The sequence below is a fragment of the Anabas testudineus genome, chromosome 18 (genome assembly GCF_900324465.2).
Source record: "Anabas testudineus chromosome 18, fAnaTes1.2, whole genome shotgun sequence".
In the NCBI taxonomy this organism is placed as follows: domain Eukaryota; kingdom Metazoa; phylum Chordata; class Actinopteri; order Anabantiformes; family Anabantidae; genus Anabas; species Anabas testudineus.
In genome coordinates, this window is record NC_046627.1 from 16075229 (window position 1) to 16099197 (window position 23969).

Here is a 23969-nt window from a genome sequence, read left to right on the forward strand (position 1 = left end):
GCCCTCACTCCTCCAGCTTCCCTTAATCAGATTCATGCATTGCACCACTATGTCCTTGATTGATTTCACCTGGTCCTCCTGTCCTCTTCTATTTAAGCACCTCCCTGAAGTCACTCCCCTGCCATATTGTCGTTAATGCTAGTCCTCACACTACTCTCCGGCCTTTTGGACGACCTCCTTCATCCCTGGACTATACCTTTACCTTGTCCCTGCCTCTTTGTGAGTTTTGCCTGCCCTTTTGGCAGTGATTTTTCTGTTGTGACTTTTCTGGTGTTGCTCTTGTTCTGTGATTTTTTTTTGGTTTCACTTGTTACTGTGTCCCTGTGTCTTGACGTGTTATCGGTGGTTTTCTGTTGATTCTATGTTCCTGTCTTGTTAAATTCAAGTCTCGAGTTTACTTTGTGCCGAGCCACGTCTCCTGTTTTCTTTTATTACTGTGTGCCTAGTTATCTGTTAGCTGTATTTTGTTTGCTACTTTGTATGCCCTATTTGTTTCTCCCCCTTTTTTCATTAAACCTTGTTTTGTTTGAACTTGTCTGGCATTTTAATTGGGTCGTAAAAACCTAAGCCCCAACAGTCATTCATCTTCTTGATACTTTGTTATAAAGAAAATACTTCACTGCCTTATGAATGACAAAACTACAAATCATTCAGTTGGTCTGAATGTACCACGTTTCCTTATTGTGATCATTTGTGTGAAATTCTCGTCATATTTGTGTTTTACAGTGAAGCAAGCTTCTCTTACTTGTTGTTCGTTGACAGTGGGGAGTACCACTGGCATGACCGCGGACAAGGATGGATTCTCGTCCACAGGACCCCTGGTAACCACCAGCTTCACTCTGTTCCCACACTGCCTGAGGACTTGAGCCACTTGCTCACTGCCCATGCCATACAGGTCAGTGTCTCCGATTCTCAGGATGTGGTCCCCGCTACGCAGGCGCCCATCCTGAGGAAGAAAGTGTTTAAGTATAAATCAAACCCATAATGACACTGACAATCCTAAACAAAAATCTGACATTTCCATGATAATCACTGCGTAAACCATTATTAACAATGCTAAACCTTCTGAAAACCAATTCCCAAAATATGATGAGAAGCATAAATGCAAGAACCTGATCAGCTATGCCTCCTGGAAGGATGGTTTTGACAATAACCCCGGTGGTTTTTCCTCCAACAATACCAAAGCCGAGACCAGTGCCGTCATTGACCAGTTCAATTGTCTCCACGTGTTGCCACTTTGTAAAGGGGGAAAAAAGAAACGATAAGTCTAGTGGGAAGACAAGTTTAAGTTAATTGTGGTGCTTCTATAACTTTTTTCAGTTGTGTCTGTGCCCATATGTGATTATTTCATGTAGACATCAAAACAAGCATGTTTATTCTTAGCATACGCAGTGTTGTTTCTACTCTCGTGTGTCAGATCGTGAACCATGCATGTACTTGAATATTTCCAGAAAAATGTTTGCTTGATGTTCTCAAAACTAGCGCCTGTGCGTAAAAGTGCCACTTTTCATTAACTACTGGAGTGTGTGAACATATTAATACCGCGCTGGAGTTGGCCGACAGTGTGCTGGCAGCAGAGGGCGTGCGAGACACCCCAGGACTAGCCAGCTGAGGTATTGGTCCCCTAGCCACAGTGAGCTGCACCCTCTCTGAAGCACTCTGCAGGATGCCTATAGCCTGCTGGTGGGTCACTGTCTGGTCCAGGACCTGGCCATTGATGGCTAAGATCTGGTCAGCTTCTTTGAGCTTCCCATCACTAAATGGGGAAAGACAGAGGGAGTATAATTGAGAGGAGGGCATAGAACAGGAAATATTATCAGAGCCTCAGATATTGTCAATCTTAATGACACTGTAACGTCTTAATTTCAATTTGCAATGTTGACCAAACTGTAGCATTTACTATTCATATTATACTCAGTTCTCTGAATGATTGCATGTTGATGCATACATACCAGTGAGCTACACTTCCCGGCTGAATTTCCTGGATGAAGATGCCGAGCTCTCCGCGGTTCTCGCTCTTCAGGCCGACCACACTGAAGCCCAGACCTCCTGACACTGGTTTCTGTAGATCCACATGCGTCACGTAGCGCCCCTGCGTCATACCCACATAAACAGTCCACTTTGACCCTGTTCACTACATTATCAAAGCTACAGGCAGCCTTTAAAAGTCTGTTTGAAATGCCTCAGGAGGGAAGAGCACTGTGCGTGTGTGGCTGCAGTTCTCAAATTTGACTCTTTGGATGTTGTGTTATGACTTATTTTACAGACGTGGTGGTATTACTACACTGACATTAAATTCACAAGCAGTATTCAAACATCACAGTTTTACCTGTGCCATGGATTGAATGATATGTTCAAACTCTGCAGACGATGTCCTGCCATTGATGTTTTTAGCAGCTGCTGTGTCTGAGTAGGAAACATGGCCGCCATTGGGCTTCACCGCTGTGATGTGATCGCCAAGGTCACTCCCACGGGATGCTGGGACACTCCCCTGGACAAATAAGTAAAATGTGGATGGTGAGTGACGCTAAAAACTGCAGAGGTTTAATCGGCAAATTATTTTGTCTTCATCTAAATATGTGCAGAATAACATGATTCTCAATAACATTAAAAGTGACACTCGCTTATGAAAGCCCTGACGTTTCCAGTTTAAAAACATCAAACGGCTCTGAATTTGTACAGTGATCCTACACACAGCACTTACAATTACCTCCCATTTATCCAGCCAATAAAAAACAATGGGATGTTCCAACAAAAAACATAATGACTTATTCCTACTGCGAGAGTCAGCGTTCTGTTTCTTTTTAGACAAAGAAACCCTGAAGTCTCTGTCTTAAAAAAAAAAAAAAAAAAAACTGAGATGGGCAGATAGTTTGTTATCCCGCCATGATTAGCTGGATCTATGGCAGTCTCATCCTTCAGCAGATAATAGCTCTTAGCTGATGTTCCAACAATGACTAGGCTCCAAATACAATATTTCCATCATGGTGCGGGGAAAGCATCACTGGCCATCTGGATGCCTTAATATGCTTGGGTTTTAATTACTGCAGTGACTTTACTCGTGTGACAGATGAGTTACATGAACGTGACAACAACATAAAACAGTGTTGTTGTTTTTTTTTCCCCCACTTTCATTAGCCAAAATGTGTAATGTTTATGACCATCTGAATTGGATTGGATGGATATAAACAGTGATAATTTCATAACAGTCCATTTGGCATATGCCATTGCCCAGAAAAGCTGTCCTTGTGAACTTGTGCATTTGCATTAGGAAGTTGACCGTACAACTTTTGAGATCTTAGAAAACATGCACAGTAATGTATGCTTGCTTTTAAACGCAGTCCCAGATTAGTCCTCAGAAACCAAACTCCATAGGACAGGACCCATTAGTGCTGCACGGTGCAGACAAACCCCTATGGGCTGGGCTAAGTTAGCGTAGCATGCTGCTAAGTTACTGTCCCCATGCATGAGCTTTGTTAGCTGGGGCCTGGCTAAGAGGATTAAAGTTCCAGTTTGGTTCTTGCACATTTAAGAAATTGTTTCTGCCCCACTTCACACGGCGTCAGCGGCCTCTCTCTCTCATTGGAGAGCAGGGTCTTGTCGCCATAGTGACATGAGCTGAGCAAGGCCTAACTAGCCGAGCCAGGACACAGACTGTGTGTTTGTATGTCTGGCTGTTGTCTGACTAAAATTGGTTTAGCTTATGGGGAAGCTATGTCAAAACACAACAACTGTGATATATATATTTTTTTAGTTTATGAACAACAAAGGTACATTTTAAGATCTCGAGGGAATTTACAATGACTATTTCCTTGATAAATGTCGCTAAGGAAGATAAAAACACATGCATCAGAACACAAGCGCACACAGAGGAATGCACCTCCTTTTGAAATAAGCTAAATTGCCAGCACTCAAAAAAAATGCCAGCAGGGCTTTCATAATCTAAATTCCACAAGGGGTAAAAAGCTCTAGCATCCCTGCCTCCCACTGCATAGCTCACATATTTTCATCTCTATTTCTCGAGCGCTTACCCTGGCCCCTTTTTCCGCTGTGATTTAAGAGCTCTTTCCTTCCTATCAAATGCTCAATTCTCAATGGAGAGAATCAGCTTAAAAAATTGTTCCTCACTTGGACCAACTATCTCTGCTCATGCACCCATATTATGTCTGGCTTGTGCGTACCCTGACAGCAATTTGGCCATAGCGGTAGCACTACTGAGGCTGGGGATTGAAAGGGGTGGGTGTGTAAGTGTGTGTGTGTGTGTGTGTGTGTCTGTGGCTTGACACGAGCCAGAAACGGAGTCAGTGAGGTCACACTGGATACACGAAAGATAAACACACTAGCAATCTAGGACAATACAGAAAATGACATGCAGGTAATGCGGAAGTGATGTTTTGGTCCCTTAAGACACCAATAAGTAGTAAACTAAACCAATATAAATACACAATCATTGTAATTTAGCATCTTTACATTTGCAGAGGACCACATGGGCTCACAATAAAATAACTTCAGATGAAAACTGTTATTTATTGCATTTTCATGGCACTGGCCTCTAAAGTAACAAAAGTGGAGACTGTAAAATAACTTCATCTACCTGGTCTCTGAGATGCTGGACGGACTTCTGCAAGGCCAGGATCTGGTGAAAGAGGGGGCTCTGGAGTACCGACCTGAGCAGGCTGAGCTTCTCCTCAGTGGGCACCTCCCCCCTCTCCTTCAGTTTGGCCTGGAGACGCTCCACCGCCTGTAAGGCACGCTGTGTATCTGCAAGCCATCGCATTTTTTAGTGGCAGCCCCGGCCGGAGTGGTGGAGAGGGTGCAGGGAGAAGGAGGCATGGGAGAGATAGAGGTGATGAGGAGAGCGGCTTTAACGGGAACGGTGAGACGAGTAAGGGTGTTTAGACATTACCGTATTTAGCTGCTATTTAATTTTACCTCAAATGATAGGCTTTAAAAAAAACATTCTTGCTTAACAATTCTTTATGTTTAACAATGACATGTAAATGAATCACAGAGGTAGGATGAAGGAAGGATGAATCGGCTTAGTTACAGCTGAGTGGTGCTCAACAGACCTTACTATATTGGAATCACACGGCATCAAGTTTTGCACCAGGTCAAAAAAATAAAAAAACAACTCAATTTTCGGCATACTGTGTATTTTCAAAATGGCAATATTTCCTTCTTTGCCTTTAGGGTCAATGGTGACTTGCACAGCAACACCGAACCGGTATCAAGAGGGGAAAAAGATAAAAGAATCGGGCCCTCGACAGTTTGTTTGCTGGACCCTGCAGAAGCCCCACAGCAACTCCAGAGTGGTTTTGTTATTGAGGATGGGCCAGCCAGCCGTCGTCCGGACAAATATGAAGCAATTTCTGCAGCTCCACAACTGTGACTAACACCTAATAAGGTGTGCACAGGATCCAAAGCTCTTTTAGCACCTCTTGTTGTTTGAACAAAAGGTTGTAAACAAGCCAGTAACACTTGAGCCTCACCAGACTTGTTGTTGTTGTTGTTCACCACTGGCCCTGTGCAAGTAACTGTATTTTTTTTGTTTCTTTTCTTTGCCTTAGTGTGTATAATGAAGAGAGACCAGAGTGCAACATCTATGTATATGTCTTTATTTATTTGCGCTTATGCTCCACTATAAGGTGGGAGTACAAGGATGACCAAATTAAGGCTACATTTTATATGACTATTTAGTTCAGATGTCACATTTGATATTAATTTATGTACTTTCAAACATGCCTCATATAAAACATCAGCACCTTGTGGTTAGCTGGTGTTCATCAGTCAATATGCCAGACAGTAACTACAGACTTTGAAGCTTTAAAGGGAGAAACTGGGCAGCACCAATTTGGCTACACGCTTGACAGTTGCACAAATAAATCTCTACGGGGGACAAACGAATAATCAAATATATGGCAACATGATCAGATATGGCAACACTGGCAGTCCGCTTGCCTTGAACTGAATCCACAGCCTCTTAAGGCTGGTTGAGAAAACCCACGGCAGGAGCCAAATGTGGGATGCAGAGCCAGCAAAGATGGACGCCCAACTGACAAAACCAACCACTTCACAAAAAAAAACTAGACCATTTATTACAGTGGAACCGACTCTTGATGAAAGCGACTGGTTTGAGAGTTAAGCCTGTGACGGACTGACTGTTCTACTCATGTAGAAATCATTCTCAGCACTTGCTTGTATTTATGCTGAGTCCATCAAGTGATTCTTGCCACAATTAAACAATGAAGCTGATGACTTACCCATTGTTTCGATCATTTTTTTTTTTCTCAATTCCAATTCAGCGTGGTTTCCCCCCCCCCTTAGCAACAACTTCACACTCTTCCCTTCTTCATGGCCTGTGAACAAAACAAACTGTGTTAATCACAGACCTGAATATCAGGGCATGAATCCAATCTTTTTGTCTTTACTTTAACAATGCACTGTCTCCAAAGAGGAAGTATGAGCATGAGCGGCTAAGTCTCCTCCAAATCCAACTTCTTAAACATTCTCCACTCGAAGGGTCAACGTGAAAACGGCAGCAGATTTTATTCCCTCTCTGTCAGGGCCATATTTATATCTCAGGAATGTTTCACTGCAACATCACAGAGCAGCCATTGTTCAGAAGAACTGCAGGCTGTTTACCGAGTCCCAGCCCCGCTGTGCCTTTACGAGCAGGCAGTCTGAGCACACATCTACTGTATGTTGGCGCGTTCCCTTTATATTTGACTAATGTGCGCGTTGATGGATTAACACCTGGTCATTTAAATTCCTGGGACTTCATTCGGTGCACTTTGGTAGTAGTTTTCTGGAATGTATGGCGTGTCTTCTAACAGCATTAATATCATAACTCAAATAGATAAATGTCTTTCTCACATAACATTTGCATGATTATTAACCCTGTGCATGCAAAAAAAAAAGTCTTATCAGTCCTGTAGAAACTAGCTAACGCCCGGCTTGCATCATAATTTCAGTATCCAGCTGCAGCAAATTGATGTTTTTCTTTTCTTTTTTTTTTTTAAATTCAGGTTAACACAAATGTCTTCCATCACAATGAATATGACAGTGTTTGTCACAGACTGGTTATGTCTTTTTTAATTAAATGTATAATTTTATTAATGATGGCTGTCAAGTCCCATCCCCTGAACATCAAGCTTGAGTTTTGGAAGTGGCTTTGTTACAGGAACGACACGAGTCAGGAAGACACGATTAAAGGATATCGGTAAGATAATTAAAAGCCCTACAGTATACAGACTCTTGAAATAGCTCCAGTACATGTGGCGACAGGATCACCGCAGCAGTGGTTTGTTTATGTTCAATTACCATGCTTCATCTACTGTCTGTAGATGTACTGAATAATGAGCTTTCTAAATGCAGTATGTGCCAGCTGTGTGTTTTTATTTGCTTTAACCTGTGAATTATTACTTTAATTCCTATGCAGGCTTGTGAAACGAAACTTAATTTTACATCTAGGAAATATGTTAGTGCTGCATTAGGTTTACTGTTCTATCAGTGTTTCTGGAAAACTTAATTTAATTGCACGATCACCTAAATTGCAATTCAAATTACTCATTGAGGTCCAGCTCTGGGGAAAGTGCACAGTTCAACACACATTTCTCTATTATCTCTTTTATATTTGGGGCTTTAACGAGTAGCTGCAGGAAATGATGTGGTTGTAATAAATCTACAAACAGTATAGCACAGGTGTATGGGTGCTGCATTCAGGGACATACAGCGTGTGTTCAGTTCAGTAGTAGTTCGCTTTATCTGACATGGGTCTTAAACGAGTTGATATCATATCCACAGGTTCGCAGTGAGTCAGAGAAGCTGTGTGGACTACATTTAAGACGATCACCGATGTGATGCGTGACCACAAATGGCTAATAATAGCAGGATGTCAACTCACATCGCACCTCTCCCCCCCCCCCAAAAAAAAAAAAACAAAACAATAGGCACCGTCGCTCCACCGCGTCCCCCTTTTAATATCCCTATGAATAAACCGTGTGCTACAAGAGCGACTGATGTGCGCTCGTTTCTGTTTCCAGCTTTTGTTGGTGTTTTGAATCGAGCAGCCTGGGATCTGGGGACAATCCGCTTTTCTCAACTCCTCCTCCTCCTCCTCCTCCTCCTTCATCTCATCCATGGAGCGAGAAAGCAACAGGCTTCCGAGAAGGACGCGGTGGAGGAGTTAGTCGGGCTGCTTCGCCCCCCCCACAAAAACAAGACGCCCGCGTTTGTTTGTTTGTTTGTTTGTTTTTAAAAACGCACATTAAAAAAACCCACTTTGGATGGGGGGGTGTGGGGGTGTAGGATCTATTTGAACCGCGTCTTTCTCTTTCTTTGAGCTCGGCTCCTAATGCGTCGTTTCTCCTCTGTAGCGCTGCGGCGAACAAAGGCGAAAGAATCAAAAATGGCTGAAGTTGCTACTTTAGTTACCAAAAAATGTTTTTTTTCTTTTCCAGGAAGAGTCACCCGTAGCGAAACTTTGCCACAAAAATAAATGAAAAATAAAATAGCGACTTACATGAGTGGTGGAGCCTCTTCCTTCCCCCGGCGGACAGTGTCCCAGCCGATCGTCTGCTGTCCTGCGGCTAACGGAGCAGCGACTGGGGCTTAAACACGGGGCGGGGAGCGGAACTCGATCCTCGGGGGGGGAGAGAGGAGCTGGGCCTGAAGCGCCACATGCTGGTTCACCGTGACACCTAGTCTACTGAGTTAGCAATAATAAGAAGAATAAGAATAATAATAATAATAATAATAAATAAAGCTGGTGTCAGCTAAAAATGTTTTAAATGGAAAACTGATATTTATGCAAATGCCTTTACATAAATGAAAAGAGAAAGAAACAGCAGCTGATCTGACTTTATCACTTTATGTTCTGTGTTGACGTCCTCGTTTACTGCTTCGTTGTGGGTTTTAGGGAGAATCAGTCTAATACATGCACATAATGTGGGAATCCTTCAAACAAAAGTGCCTCAAATTTGTATGCAAGTGCTCTTTTAGTGTAACAACAATGCCTGTCGATAGGCATCCTGTCCCCAGACTTTAACAGCAATGCAAACATAATGCATTAATAAGTTTACATTTCCAGTTGCTTGGAAAATGACTGGCATGCAGTGGACTTGGGGTTTTGGCGTCTGAGGCCCACTTTGCACAGTTTTGTAATGCGGCTTTGTGGCCTGCGTTAGTCCCAAGAGCAGATCACTCGATAAATAAAGAGGCACATTGAAATGCTAAACAGGGGGGGGGAAGCTTTAGCAAGTCTGGGTTTCAGAAATGCATTAACAAAAAAAAAAGCACTTTACTAAACTACAACAGGTTGAACTTTTCTGTATTTCAGCTCAGACGGTAGAGAACCATTCACACAGCCACAAAGTGTGTGTCCACAAAAAAAAAAGCTGCACAGCCTGATTATGTTTTTGTTTTTTTGTTTTTTTTTACATGACAGTCTGCGAGACTCGGCTTTAAACTCATTTGTCTAAGTCACTTGAGTTGGGTCCTTGAGATCAAGAGAAACGAACGAGAACACCTGGCCTGAGCGGCCGGTGTCACAGGTGCACCTGCGTGCTCTTCGTGTGCCCTTAGGCAAAAATACTGAGCTGCATAAAATAATCTAAAAAGCAAGAGTAGCACTGTTGTCATGTTATAGACCCATTAGAGTCATTGTAGGACTACTAATAAATAAGAAACTCAGCCTGACACACATGTAGTGTGAGTGTCAGCACTGTAATATACAGTGTATTGTGGGATTTTGATTAGTGAGAAGCACGTGGTTTTTTAGGCCCAGGAAGCACCTTGGTAAAGGACGCAGCATGCTGAATTCCACATCTGTGTCCTGTTTATGGGATTATGCAGACTATTCCACGCAGCAACGCGTCCATGCTTATCAAATTTGATAGGAGCTGTTACTCGAAATGAAATGCATCAGATGCCCAGTGGGATAGGAGCCGCTGCCTGTTGGCTCGTGACTCGGATCCAACGGCACCAAAATAGTAAAGATCTGATGATGTTTGCATTGTTTTCATTTCACTGTGGGGAAAAGAACGTGCCTTATTTATCTAGTGAGGTGAATGCTACCATGTTGTTGGCTGCTCTCTGCCCTTTGTCCTCCATACTAGCAACTGCAGAACTTTTTGCTTTCGGTGGCTCAAGACCTCGGCGTTAGACCCGGGTCACTCTGTAAGACGTCATTTCAACAACAGGGAGAGGGATCCAAGCTGCTTTTTAAAGAGCTGATACCGACTAAATCCCTCCACCATTTATATCTTCGCTTCTACCTCCCTCTTATCCACCCGTTAACTCCCCTCTTACTTTGACAATAAGCCACTTTTATGTGGGAGGTCTGACTCAGCCAAAGACCGAAAAAAAAAAAAAAAGAGACAAGAGATTGAAACAAGAAAGGAAAGGAAGAGAAAACAACTCAGCTCAGCACTAGGCAGCTTCAGCGTTTTGTATTTTTATACCTGCCTATCACAGGCATTCAGTAGTAGTCATTGTCTGAGGCCGCTTAGTAAGATGAGACAACAAAGCTGTGGTGAATTGTTTTTAGATCTTTCTTGGGTTTTTATTTTCTCTCCTGAAGTTTTCTCCTCTCATACTTTGCGCTAGGATTTCATTTAATTAGTTTATTGGATTCATTTCTTTCAAATGGGCCAATTTGGATAACCCAATTATTGTTTCGGCCTCATTGTCACACCTGAGGTTGGCTGCTATTAACCACTGAGCACGATGAGGGGGGCGATGATTGTTTGACAGTCTCCATGGTTGTCCTGGAGTCAGTGTGTGAGATGTCCCCCATGACTACATGTGTAACTAATAGCATTGACAAAGACGCACCAGAGAAAAAGGCACCACCTGAATGGAAGGCTAACACAATTAATGCCGCTTGAAACGCTGTTTGACAGGTCAAAACGTCTGCTGCGTGAACTGTCTGTACGTAGATTGCTTGATAGGCTGCACTTTATGCGAGTCACATTCGTATGTTAGCGGACCCTGCTTGATTGCAATTTGCTGTGGGGATTAATCGTGGGAGTGATTATTCAAGGTCACCATAATTTAGAAACACAATGACAACCGTCTCTGCCATAAAAAAAAAATAAAAATGACATCACTTCACTAAACCCGCGTATTTTTCTTGAAGGAACTCACTCTCAGATACCGTGCTTTATTGGATGCCAGCTAGGTGTATGAAGTCATATGGTGTAATAAAGAAATGCCCTGAAGAAATCACAAATTCAATGACGGAACGATATTGGCACAGTGAAAGCTGGCATTGTCTGCCCGTCGTGATTTATTGCCAGTAAATCCATCAACATTGAAATAGCCTTTGAAATTACAACATCCCAAAAGCTGCACAAAGGCTCGTAGAAGGATTTAGATCATGCTTTTACTTTTCAATAACCAAAGAAAAATGAAATAAAAAGTCACTAAGTAGTAATAGTGTCTGGTTTTACTGAGGCAATCTTTGCACTTCCTTTTGTATCACGCAGCAGTTTACAAGACACCTCTTAAACTGAGGCTGTGGGGCTGCATGAGAATAAAACGGATAAAGGTTTAGAAGATTTAAGAGTTATGTTGGTCCTATCCTTATCCTAGTCCTAGACAAAGTAGTTTTTAAGTATGGGGTATGGCGTAGCTGGACAAATATCCTTGTGGTCTAATGGTTAGAGTAGTGAGCTTGTGTTGGGAAGGTCTTGGCTGATTCAACCCCTGACCTGCGGTGTCATCCAGTGGAGCTGCTCAGTGGCCACAGGTCACACTGTGGTCTTACTGCATCAATGTGAGCAGGTAGCCTCAGTGTAAAGACCCTGAACTATAATAAAGGTTAACATTACAGGCTATGTGTCTAGTATGGCTCATGAAGGCAAGTCATGAGCACGGCAACAAGTGTTGGTTAGTACATGACAGAAAAAAGTGTCACAAATTTGTGTCACAAGTGCTCATTTGCCTTTTCAGACTTTCACGGCGCCATAAATAGGAGGTGTGGCGCCAGCGAATGTGATTAAAGTCAATTGCCATCACCGTGCGAGCATTGGCAGCTGCGCGATTGCTTGCTAAAGGTCGTTTGATTGCTAACCTGGCACAGGAGCTTATTACAAACAATTTGTTGCCCCCGTCCTCTCTCAAGTTTCTGAAACATTACACTCAGAGGAAATTACGACTTGGACCGCTTGAAAGAGCAGTTAACCCCAACCCATGTCCCCCCCACAGTACCTGGCCTCAGTGTGTCTGACAGCTGAATGTAGGGGCCTAACGTTCAACAGTGTGGATTCCCATATTTTTTTATTGCTGCCACGTGAAGTCAGATGCTTTCACGTATCCTAGGAGGTGCCATACCGAGGATACCAGCAACGTTTAGTGAGGTTGACAAAAAAAAAAAAAAACAAGATAAATGAATGATGAATTAAATTCCCACTCGTTCTAAAATGCAAGCATCGGAAGAAGAAAAGGTCACAGCGGGTTAATTTTCACAACATACACTGGCACCAGGTTGTGCCTCTCATCTAATCTTCAACATTACAGACTGTACTGATGAGATCGAAGTCACAAAGCTGCAGCGTCTGTCTGTCTCAAAAATAAATGGCGACTCAGAGAAACGCTGCAGGTCGTGTCTCTACACATGCTGTTATGACACATCAGCTGCAGCAAAAAGCATTCAGTGTGTTTTTCCAGTTTTAATTTATCTGTTCATGTTACAAAACTAGCAACGTGATTATTTCCTGTTTGCATGTGGTTAAGGGAACTACATTAAATTAACTGTGTTTTACATTTTATTGCTTGTAGCATTTATGTTGTTAACTTTTTTGGTGTAGTTAACATACTTCACAGGTCATTACATTATGGTTATGTGACTTTTTTTTTGTTGTTTTATATTCTGTTACAGGTTCTTTTCACTCGTACGTTGCCAGTTTGACTGAACTTTTGTTTCTAAGCAGCTTTAGTGCTTTGCTGTAGTTCAGCTTCTTTCAGTGTGAAGTAATTAGTAGCTTGCAAAGTTGCGCTTTCAATCTTCCCCAACACTGGTTAGCCCCTAGGACAGCTTTTCTTCTGAATTGTAGTAATTACATCTTTTAGACTATTGTGATTTTTTTTTTTTTTTACATTGTACAGAGGTAGAAATAAATGCTAAGTTTTTTTCTTTCTTTTTCTTTTTTTGTCTACTTAATTATATGTTTTTGTAGCTCTGAATCAAGAGAATGACAACAGTTTGGAGCCTCTATTATATCAGCAAAATAGCAAGTTATTTTCTGGTAATTATTACGCAGCATAGTGGCTTTGCATTTGAGTGTTTTCCATGTTTGTTTTAACCATAGTTACAGCAATTTAATGAGACTTCTTTATGGTCCGCGTCGCCTCAACTTTTTTTAATGTTGACAAGTTCACACCAAACTTCAAAAGAGAGAGAGAGAGAGAGAGAGAGAGAGAGAGAGAGAGAGAGAGAGACAGCGCCACAGAGATTTGCGGATGCCTGTCACGATGATAAATAATGAAGTGTTGTTTGTGAAAATGCTTTTAATTACAGAGGAAGTGACTGCCGTGCTATCTGTGTGACAGAGTGGCGACAAAAAAAAAAAAAAAAAAACTGTATCTTGTCAAGATTCTGGTTGTTGACTGATCTTCCATGTAGCGATACACATGACCGCCCGCATGCTGATATTTTTAGTTTATAAGGACCCAGTAAATGAACGCACGTACCACCGTGCAACAAATAGGCCAACCACACTTTCTGCTCAGAAAAAGTTTTAAATTGATGAAGAAGCACACATATCAGACAGTGACAGTGTCCTCCACTTAATTTTGTTGTAGGTCATAGAGGCCATTTGTTACCGCATCCCATTAACAGATCATGTTTGGAGGTAATTGCATGGGCTTTAACATTTTTACATGAGGCACAGCGTTTGCTGTGTGAGCTCTCTATTCTAGTAGCTTTTATAGTTACCTAGTTGACACAAAGAGCAACATTAGCATTCACCTGTTTAGTCATGTTTACTGGCCACTCAAATGTAAGCATGTTGGACCGTTTCTTTAATAGTCACAATGAGCAAAAACAGGAGTTTGAGTTAATTCAAGCCACAATTCATAAAGGGATGTAATGCTATTCTTTTCTTTTTAGACTCTTCCTGATTGCGTCCCCTGTATCTGCCTTTTCTCCACACCTGAGACTCTTTGAAGGTAAAGATTTTGGTTTTACCTCCAGATAACTGACATTTAATGGAAAACATGCAGTATGAAATGTGTCAGTATGTGTGTCGGTGACTGAGTGGAAATCCATACGACCAATGAGGGAAGGAGAATAACAAGTGTATAATTGTTATATATCTGTTGAAATTGTTGTAGATTTGTCGCCTTCTTTCCCAAACGTACCTACTTCTTAAAATAGCACCGTTAAAATAAACTTAACTTAAAACTAACAAAAAACGTTTTTGACAAGTGTACAAATTTTGCATGTTGTGCAACTAGCAGAAAACCGTTCCCAAACGCTGAAATGTGGGTTGAGGAGGTGTCTTTTTAGCACAGAGCTCCAGTCTTTGCTTTTGTGGTATCTTTGTGGATGTGCTGCTGTGTTTCTTTTCTTTTCTTTGCTTTGCTTCAGCAGTTTTTGAAGCATGTGGGGGCTTAAACGCAGCAAAGGTCAAACCCAAATCTCAAGGAGGGCACAGATACGCTGTAGATGTATGAATTGATTGTTAATACAACACATATTGTAGTTGGAGATGGGTAGATACAGGAGGCTATACACAGTATATTCACACAAGAAGACTTTTTAAACTTTTTCTTTATTTTAGCAGCATTACTTCAGTGTATATATAGTATATATTTAATTTAATGTAGCACTATTATTCGTGAGTAAACAGAATGGATCTATATTTAACTCGCATCTTAAAACACAGCCAGCAGTGAGTGCAATGCATATAGCTTTTTCTCTTTTTCCACACACAAGCCTCGCTCCCACATGCTCTGACGCAGCAAACGGAGCTGCTAATTTCAGTCCATTGAGTTATCCACTCTATTTTTTTATTTTTTAAGATTGTGTCAGAATCATTGTCTCCCTATTCATTAGGACACAAATTAATCTGAAGTGGATATTCTGAACTGTTGTTGATGATTATTCAGTATTCGAAAAATGTCTATTACTGTAGAGCTGACTCAACTCATCATGGATGAGATTTAAATCTAGATTGTATAAAAAAACAAAAACTAGACAAAACAGGCTACCATGGGATGTACTCCCACACAGCCACACACAGAAATACAAACACTCATAACCAGCCTATTGGACTGTACAGTGAATTAGCTGTTTTTGTTAGTTTTAAGTCCTACATTCAACTCTAATAAATGAGTTTTATTCTGTATTTATTTCTTAAATCCTTGGGAACTAAGTTTGCTTTGTTTTTATTGAAATGTTTTAAATGCTGCAGTGGGCGAAAGACATGTAGGTGATGCTCGGTGAAGTTCATATCAGCTGATGTCGTGCTGAATGTAGGCAGGCGTGTCGAGCCCACTAACTGTGGGCCTGCATGCACAGAAGTTATCTCCTCAACACTTTGATACATGGACAAAATAAGCTCAATAGGTTGCCTGGTTGAGCTGAATTTTATTTTGATTTGATATTTCAGACTCTGGACCTATATCAAGCTTTCAGTTGTATCCATCTGTATTTGCGTCCTTGTTATTTTTGAACAAATGCAAAAGTTTGCTCTTGAGATACACCAATGCTGCATTTATTATTTGCTCGTATGCTGAAAATCTGAGTGGCAGTCTGAATCATGACTCATTTGTCAGAAACAAGTAAGGAGATTTCATTACTGTAGAACTACAAAGTGAAAAATTGGGGTGGGTCATGAACAGCTGTGAACTGCACCAGAAGATTTTTGTTCGTTACAGTGACTTGTTAAGTTTTCTGTAACCTTCACAAAGAGTACATTTAGGCATGACCACAAGTTTTTTTTCTTAATCTGTATTTGTTTTTAAATAAATAAAGTAAAGTAAAATAAGTAATTTTATTAGCCTAAGGTTAACATATGTAACTTTTGCTGACAACTTCGGGACAGATCATAAACACAAGTACAGGAAAAGCTAAAGTTTGCCATTGGTCATAAAAGAACAACTTTTGCTGTAGCAACAAAATATATTTAAAGTTGAACAAGGTTCATTTTATGGCTTAAGTGTGAGACTTTTAATTTGTAAACCAAACAATAACCATGGTGGTGGCAGATCAGAAAAGGTATGAATCATTTTGTAATGGTTCTGTTACATCAACTTTGACGAAATTTTGTTTCAGAAGACATGTTTTGTTGTTTACTTTGGGGGATATGTTTTGTTGGCTTGGTTAGGCCGGCATTTCTCACTTTTCTTATGTGAACTACGTGACCTGGATGTTAAACCTGCATTGAACGCTTTCCCCACTTCTGTACTTTCAGCACTAATATCATTAACACCTTTTTCTCTAGCTCACTTTAGTAACCCAAGTACACATCCACACATTTCCCTGCAAACAGCTGAAGAAGAGTGTCTACTTTTCTAAGCACATTAAGCAGTAAGCACTGCTGCATATGTAAGTGTCAGCACTGTGGAGATGATAATTCCTAGGCTTGCTAGCGTGGATAAACAGGGAAAATGGCTTCTGCATTATTGGATTCACTTTGCACAACAACTGTCCCCATAAGCCTTAATTTTCCTCAACAGCTTTATGTTTGGCAGGAGTTTCTTACAACAGCATGGCGAGTAGCTGTACAGAGGTTTTATAGTGTCGTGCATCACTTCATGGTGTTCAATTATGAGTGTGTCTCAGGTGCTTAACTCTGTATTTAGTAAATCCATTGTTGGCAGGTGGAACTTTAGCATTAGCATGTCACACACACAGATGCCACAGAACTGAAATGTTGTTGTTTACGCGGAAATGGATATTGAACTGAGCTTGTTGTTACAGATGACTTTGTATAACTACGTTTGCTAAATGTTCCCCTTTTCTTTCTGCATATTTTTTTTTATTCATTAACATTTCATGTAGCTTAATTACAAAGAGAAACAGGACATTTTCATGCTGTTGTGTGGCGTTTTCTCATCTGTTTATGTTATGACACAGAAAAACTATTACTGTGCCCATTTGGTATCAGTGTGCCGATTCTGAATGGGTGCCACAAAATCCAACTGATGCAACTTGCAGCTATAGATTTGTATTTTACTCAGTACATTTGCAAATGTAATGGCGTTAGCATTTTACACTTCAACCTTGTTTTTGTAGTACAAAATAATGTGGTCACTGGGTTTCGGGAACTCAAAAATAGAAAGTTACATTACATCGAAGCTTTAGTGAAATGAATGTACCGTGTAGTTTTTTCATTATAGCTAATATTTATTAGGTTTTAATCTATTCTACTGTACTGCGAAACATTTGATTATGTTGATGTATTTTAAAAAAACTTTTATTGTTGATGTGGAAGACCTGTTGCAGATATTCAGATTATCATTCCTATGGAGTCACGTTTCTGCCATCATGGCAAATGAAGATCCAAAATTTGTTCTATTTAGTTTTGTTTTTGTGCCATTGATGGAAAGATCTATCTCTTTAGTAACTAATTTGGCAAGCTAGTTGCTAAATTAGTTCATTATCATTTAGTTCTGGGCAGATAGTTTGACATTTTTCACCTTCTTCCTTCCCTGGCTACTCACACCACTGGTAAAAACAGTGATATTGAACCAAAACAGTAAAAATCATGAACCTGAAAACAAAAACAGTGAGTTTAAAGATGGTATAAAGCTCCACAAAACTCAGCGAAACTGCAGAGCTGGGTGATAATTATCTGTTGCATTCGCTTCCACATCATTTGACCAATTTCCCAAAATAAAAAGAATTTACAGGGCAGGTTTAAAGCTCTAAATCATAACAGGGTCTCTCTGTGCAAATCATTTTAATTTCTCCATTTCCTGGTTTAGATTATTGTAATTATTGTAATGAAATAGCTCTCATACCCTTTTTTTCTGTTTGTGATATGAATTCTCTGAATAATGTTTGCATTACGATGTGTGAACATGTGTGGGTGTTGATTTAATTTAGTAGAAACTCTTCACCCCATTATAATTTTGCTATTTAGAAGAAGGCATATGAAAATGAATGAATATTACAATTCCTGGAAGGACTCTCTGTGGGAAATAAAAAAAGGATTTTCATCTGACAGCAGTAAAGTCATCTCTGTCTTGAGGACAGTTACTTCAGAATTAGCATAAAGTAATCTCCTCCAGCTTGAAGTAAGGAACAAATCCTCGTGCAGATCCACCTGCTGTAAATGGAAGACAGAAGATAAAAGAATAGAGATTTATTATTTTATTCATTAGCATCAAATCTGATGTTTGATTTCTCACCGTTAGCTCCCATTACCATTAAACTGTTGTCTGATCACACCTTTTTATTATTTTGTTTATTTTACAGCTTAAAAAAATAACAGTTCCTGTTCCCGACAAGCGCTGAATAGAAATGCTATTTATTTTGATTATTCATTTCAGATTTTGAGTTCTAGTTCACCTTCCTTTTCAGCGTTCAAACAGGAAACTTGCTACTGTATATTCATGGAGTTTGGTCATGTCTCCTACCAGTTCTCATGATTTTTCTACCTTTGTCTGCAGCAAAACTAGATATAGTGAGGTCTCACTTGCCACTCATTTCCATGTTTTTGAAAGCCTTTTGCATTTCTGTGGAAGACGTGCAAAGCTGTTTACACTTTAATCACAACGAGTCAGTTATTCAGAGGATAAAAAGGAGCTGCTTTGATTGCTCAGTTCTATTAATCTGTAGGCATCTGCCTCCCAATACTGGCGTAGTGCTTGTGATAAGGGTTAATATGGAGACTGTTATTTTGTTGTGCTTGTATATTTTATATAGTTGAGATGGCAGCAGTATATTGCATGGCACTTAATGTGTCGCTTTGAAGCTACCTAGTTTATGCAAGTGTAATGGCAGGCAGCTTTGGTCAGTCCTCTACCTGGAGAAATCCATTTGCATCGGGGGGGATGCATGGAAAGCAGTGCCAGGGAGAGATAACGCTGCATCTTTTCAAATGCATGCAGCCAGTTATTTTTCATTGGGGGCATTGAGGAGTTCAAGGTGTTTGTCAGACAGGAAACACATGCAAAAGTGGGCTTTAACAGGTCGGCGTTCACGTTGACTAATTAGTGGAGCACTGGGTGAGTGATTAGATGATTACCTGTTATTGTTTGATTGCAATTAGGTTATTAAAGTGATTAAGTGGCTATAGGATGATTGAGTAGTCGAATGCTGGCTGGCTCCAGCTGTAAGTGTGCAGGTGGTGCAGCATTCAATGGCCATCAGTGTTTTTGAGTCAAAGACATTTCCAAAAATCATGTAGTATCTAAATTTGCTCAAGCCATATTTCACTTGTGCTTCAGACCTTATCTGAAGATACAGTCCCAGGAACAGCTGAAGTAATGTTAGATGTGGTGAGATAAGAAGATGGGGTTTCAACAGCCTCCAGCTATTTTTTGTCATTGATCAATAACGCCCTCCCAGCAAAAAAAAAAAAAAAAAAAAAAAAAAAAAAAGGGACCGTGAACTCCTCACAACACATGACAACATATAGCTTTTGAAAAAAAAAAAAAAAAACATTTACATTTGGAGCCATCCCTGCGTACGCATGTATGTCACTTCGTCCACCACGCCTAAAACATCTTTTCGGTGTGTTACTCATCTACTAAACTCTTGCAGTCTACATTTCTTTGATTGCACTATTGATGGGACGTTCTTATGTCAGCTGCATTTTCAAATGCATTGAGTTTTCTGACAGAGGCAGTGGATATCGCATAAATATTGCACCAGCAGGCGCACAGACGGAATGTAATATAACATAGGTCTCATTGCCAGCCTCGGGGCAAGATATACTGCAGGTGGAGAGGCTTTGGTTTGTAGCATGTTATCTAGTGTTTGCTGCTAGGTGGAGCCCGAGTATACGGCGAGAGCGGCAATCCACATCCGAGTTTTTCCTCTCACCTTTCCACAGGCTCTCCAAAACCCTCGGTGTCCGTGCAGAATGACTCCCAGCCGGTGCGCGCAATTGGTTTGTCATAGTCGCGGAGAGCTGAATTTGTGAACCACAAACAACTTAGATTTCTTTTTCGCCCCCGCGGAGCTTTTCTGACAAGATTTCCAAAAAAAATATCTGGATACTCTTTCTTTTTTTTTTTAATTTTATTTTTATTCCTGTGTGTTTGTGTGCGCGAGCGGCGAGGGCTGGTGGCGCTTCGCCTTTCAGCTTTATGGGACGTGATGTAGCCAACGCACAGAAGGACGGACGCCTTGTGCCATAAAGGGAGGATGTAAGGGACAGTGCCGTGGATACAAAGCTTGGGGAAAGCCCGCTGTTTGTCCTGCGACATCACCAAGACTCGGATTGTGGACGCGCAGCAGATTTAAACTGAGGCGATTGTTTTTTTTTTTTTTTCCTTTTACGAGGATATTGAACGAGGCGAGCAGCGGGCATCCTGTTTTGGATTCGTTGTTCTGTCTCCCCGACCCCCGTTCATCCAAGTCCATTCATCGCACCCCAGTGCGTAAGGACCTTACCCCGCGGCTGAGAGACAGTCAGGAGAGAAATTAACGCAAACACTTTGAATGGAAGGACGCGAGCTGTCCCCTCCTTTTCACCAGTAACTTCTAAATCCACGGTAAGTGTGGACGTTCCTCTACACAATGCATATGTCCCCGTGTGTGTGTGTGTGTGTGTGTGCGTGCGCGCATATCCACTGTTATCTGCAGATTGAGCTCAGGATGATGATAATAATGCCCATGAAAGACACCCTGCAGCAGTGTTTGGATGTGCTCTGTAATGTCAGTCCTGCCGTGCGCTCCACTCTTAATTACTTTAACTGGGCTATCGGTGCGTTCAGGTGCAATCAGCGCCGATAAAACGCGCAACATATTGATAGGCAAAATGAAAATGTCACATTTCCTGCTGGACTAATTAACCCACTCTGTTAGCGCTTTGGATTGAGATCTTATATTTTCCAGCTAATTGTAGAATCGTGAAAGGTCTTTTTTTTTTTTTTTATTTATTATACTGTACCATTCGTGGCGATGCTTAAAACAGCGTGTACGGATTAAAGACAAAAAAAAAAAATGGCTTCACATCGAAGTTCCTCATTCAATGCATGCCTTTTGAATGAAAGTTTAGCATTTTAAAGTCATGCAGTACTTGAGTTTCAGCCACCTTGCCCCCCCCCCCTCCTAAAAGTGAATATGTGCCTCTGGTTTGTGAGGGATGGAGCTCTAGCAGTAGATGAGTGTCAAGCAGAAAGACTGTGTGTCTTTTAGGATGAAGATATGTGCCAGTGCTGGCCTGCTTTTGTCTGTTGCTATTTGTTGCTCAAAATGTACTGGAGTGCGAGGACGGATGCAGTGGTGTGAGCATCTGCATTTTTCATGATGGGTTAAGAATGCATTAGGAATGAAATATTGAAGTGGCTGGTATAGAATATGGAAACAGTTCATGTGTGTCTCCTTTGGCTGCTGTCTCACCTCAATCATTCTCTATCATCGGCTTCTTTTCCCCCCATCAGAGCAAATAAAAGTCAAATAGCATTATCACGAGCACCTATAGAAGAATAGAAACAGGTGAATGCTTGCCTATGCCCGAAGAAGAAACGCTGCCCTGTGTCTGGAAGAAGCGCGGGGTCGAGGGGGGCCACTGTGCCAAATGCTTTGATGCGAGGACAGCACAAACTGTCTTTCAGCATCAAAATCAAATTGGGAAAAGGTAACTAAGCCTCGATCACGTCGAATCGGATCAGAAGTTTATTTTTCTTTTTTCCCACCACTGCACACCGATGCCCCCTCATTTTCAGTTCATTGTTTTGTCATCCGGTCCCATCTTGGTTGAGTTTTACCCTGGATAACGTAACAGCTGTTGGGTTGGAGGTGATCTTTTTTTTTTTCAGCCAGGATTTGGCTTCATGTGATTCAGCTGTGTGACTTATTTCCATCATGTAACTCCCCCCACTCACATCCACACACACACACACACACACACACACCCTTCCAAATTGTCAGAATATCGTGCACATCATTATTGGTTGTATCCTTATCTGACAATTGTGTTCATTATGTCCAGGACTGCAGTACCATCTGTCATATAATCTGCATTAGTGGACGCGCCCTCAAGCAGATGACACACACTCACACACACACACACACACGCACATTGTTTCCTCAGTCAACAGTGAAAACCTCCACTTCCTCCTCTAGGGTAAACTCGAGGCGACATTTGATGCTTTCTGACTAAGAGTTATGTCAGCCCTGCACTTTGTTTTCGGCGTCCTATCCGTTTTGGATCCACGTAAACACTGCTCCTCGTGGAATATCATTTGAGTCACATTTAATAAAACCGCAGTTGAACCCAGACTCTGGCAGTGATACCTGATGGGGCAGGAAAAGGAAAATAATTGCTCCCTCGCTTTTGTCGAAGGCGTTGTTATCTTGCAGTCCGTTATTGGAAGATACTGTGCTGGATATGAGCCACTGTACTACATATTGATTGAATTGGTTATCATGGGTAAATAAACACAGTGGGATATTGATAGGTGGCGGAAATAAACATGAAAGCAGCACCGTGGCAGAGTACGATTTCTTTTTATTGTTCTGTAGCTTTTTTGATCAGTTATGATGTTAAATGCTTCTGAAGTCTATTTTTTCTTCCACCTTGTACATGGCATTGAAATCTTTTTCTGTTACTTAAATAATGAGAACTCTTACAAAACCCTGGACTGGATTAATTAGAGGCCTTGTGAGACTGTTAACCAGGTCTTCTTTTGTCTGTAAAGTGACTCATTCTATCCTTATTCTTTCAGTTTTTTTTTTTTTTTTTTTTTTTTTTTAACAGTGTAAGACCGGCACTGTGTTGTATTGTATTACACTAATATGGGTTGGTTTGGTGCCCTAATTGGGAAAGCGTGTTTCTCTTTGTTGGGCCACTTGTATTGTAGGTAATCGCTCACTGTGATTTCCCCCTTTTTTTCACTCACTTGATTCACCCAATTGATTTAGTGTAGTTTTCCTCTCGATTGGCATTTCCATTTATTTGATTTGATTTTTGCCGTTTTGGACACAATTGCAAGTCAAAGGGGGGGGGGGAATCCAATTTGCCGTTGCTGTACAAATGGAGACGAGGGCTCTCCAATTTTCTTCATCAGGTTATCTTACGTGGGACGTGGATTTGTGGCTAAGATTAAGTACAGGGAGTGTTTTTTACAGTTTGGATTGTTGTTTTATAAAAGTGAGGACAATCTCTCTCTCTCACACACACACTTTCTGTCTATTACCATTTTTTCAGTTATGTATAATTGGCACATATGGTAGCTTTAAACCCATCCCCTATACTATATACAACCATCTGGTATAATAATAATGCAAAAAAAACATGTCCAATTGTTGTACTAATTAATCCTGGTCTGAAAAAATAACCCTTCAATGCCTGTCTATCTTTGTTTGCAGTGATTTGACATACCACTGTACAACTGAATTTAATGCTCAAGGGCATGCGCCGCACATACTTTTTCAGATGTTAGGCTCTCGCTGAGTGTCTCTCGGGATCAAAGGCTGCGCATTGTTTGGGATTTCCTTTCGTGTCCCTCATGCTTAGAACTTGAACCTATTTCTTACAGTAAGCAATTACAGTTTGATTGTACCGAGTGGTGTCCATGGATACCATTCATTAGCCTCATCCACACGTTGAGTCAGCAGCATCGCTGGTTTCAGTTCTTCCAGTAACAGTACAGTCCACTTTCCTTGTTCACTTGACTGAAGCAAAGACAATGATGGTTGTATCCCGTAGAATCGCAAGCAAGTTGGTCAGTGAGTCATTAGACAGTGCGTTACTATTTCTATACCTATTCTAAAAATCAATTAACTGACCAGTTTTTTATGTCTGGCTACTGAAATGTGACTTTTATTCATTGCCATTAAAAGA

General features: G+C 41.0%; 2 protein-coding genes and 1 long non-coding RNA gene across 17 annotated transcripts in view; 2 read left to right on the plus strand and 1 right to left on the minus strand.

Moving 5' to 3' along the window:
• The window catches only part of LOC113157264 (multiple PDZ domain protein), a 40194-nt gene extending 31584 nt beyond the window's left edge, over positions 1–8610 (minus strand). For all 5 annotated transcript variants that reach the window (XM_026352629.1, XM_026352627.1, XM_026352628.1 and 2 more), the window contains exons 1-8: positions 8522–8610; positions 6261–6356; positions 4595–4761; positions 2330–2491; positions 1953–2092; positions 1543–1756; positions 1113–1235; positions 746–946 (exon numbers count right to left, since the gene is read on the minus strand). In XM_026352629.1, coding sequence (XP_026208414.1) covers positions 746–946; positions 1113–1235; positions 1543–1756; positions 1953–2092; positions 2330–2491; positions 4595–4761; positions 6261–6276 — 1023 coding nt within the window. In that variant the 5' untranslated portion in view covers positions 6277–6356; positions 8522–8610. The remainder of the gene's footprint in view (positions 1–745; positions 947–1112; positions 1236–1542; positions 1757–1952; positions 2093–2329; positions 2492–4594; positions 4762–6260; positions 6357–8521) is intronic.
• Positions 139–6245, plus strand: LOC113157266. The gene is made up of 3 exons (XR_003298440.1): positions 139–219; positions 727–895; positions 5191–6245. It is a non-coding gene; the product is annotated as an uncharacterized LOC113157266 (long non-coding RNA).
• Positions 8611–20023: 11413 nt separating the features above from the next.
• The window catches only part of LOC113157377 (adhesion G protein-coupled receptor L3-like), a 194528-nt gene continuing 190582 nt past the window's right edge, over positions 20024–23969 (plus strand). For all 11 annotated transcript variants that reach the window (XM_026352846.1, XM_026352850.1, XM_026352849.1 and 8 more), the window contains exon 1: positions 20024–20673. The gene's annotated coding sequence lies outside the window, so the exon portion shown is untranslated. The remainder of the gene's footprint in view (positions 20674–23969) is intronic.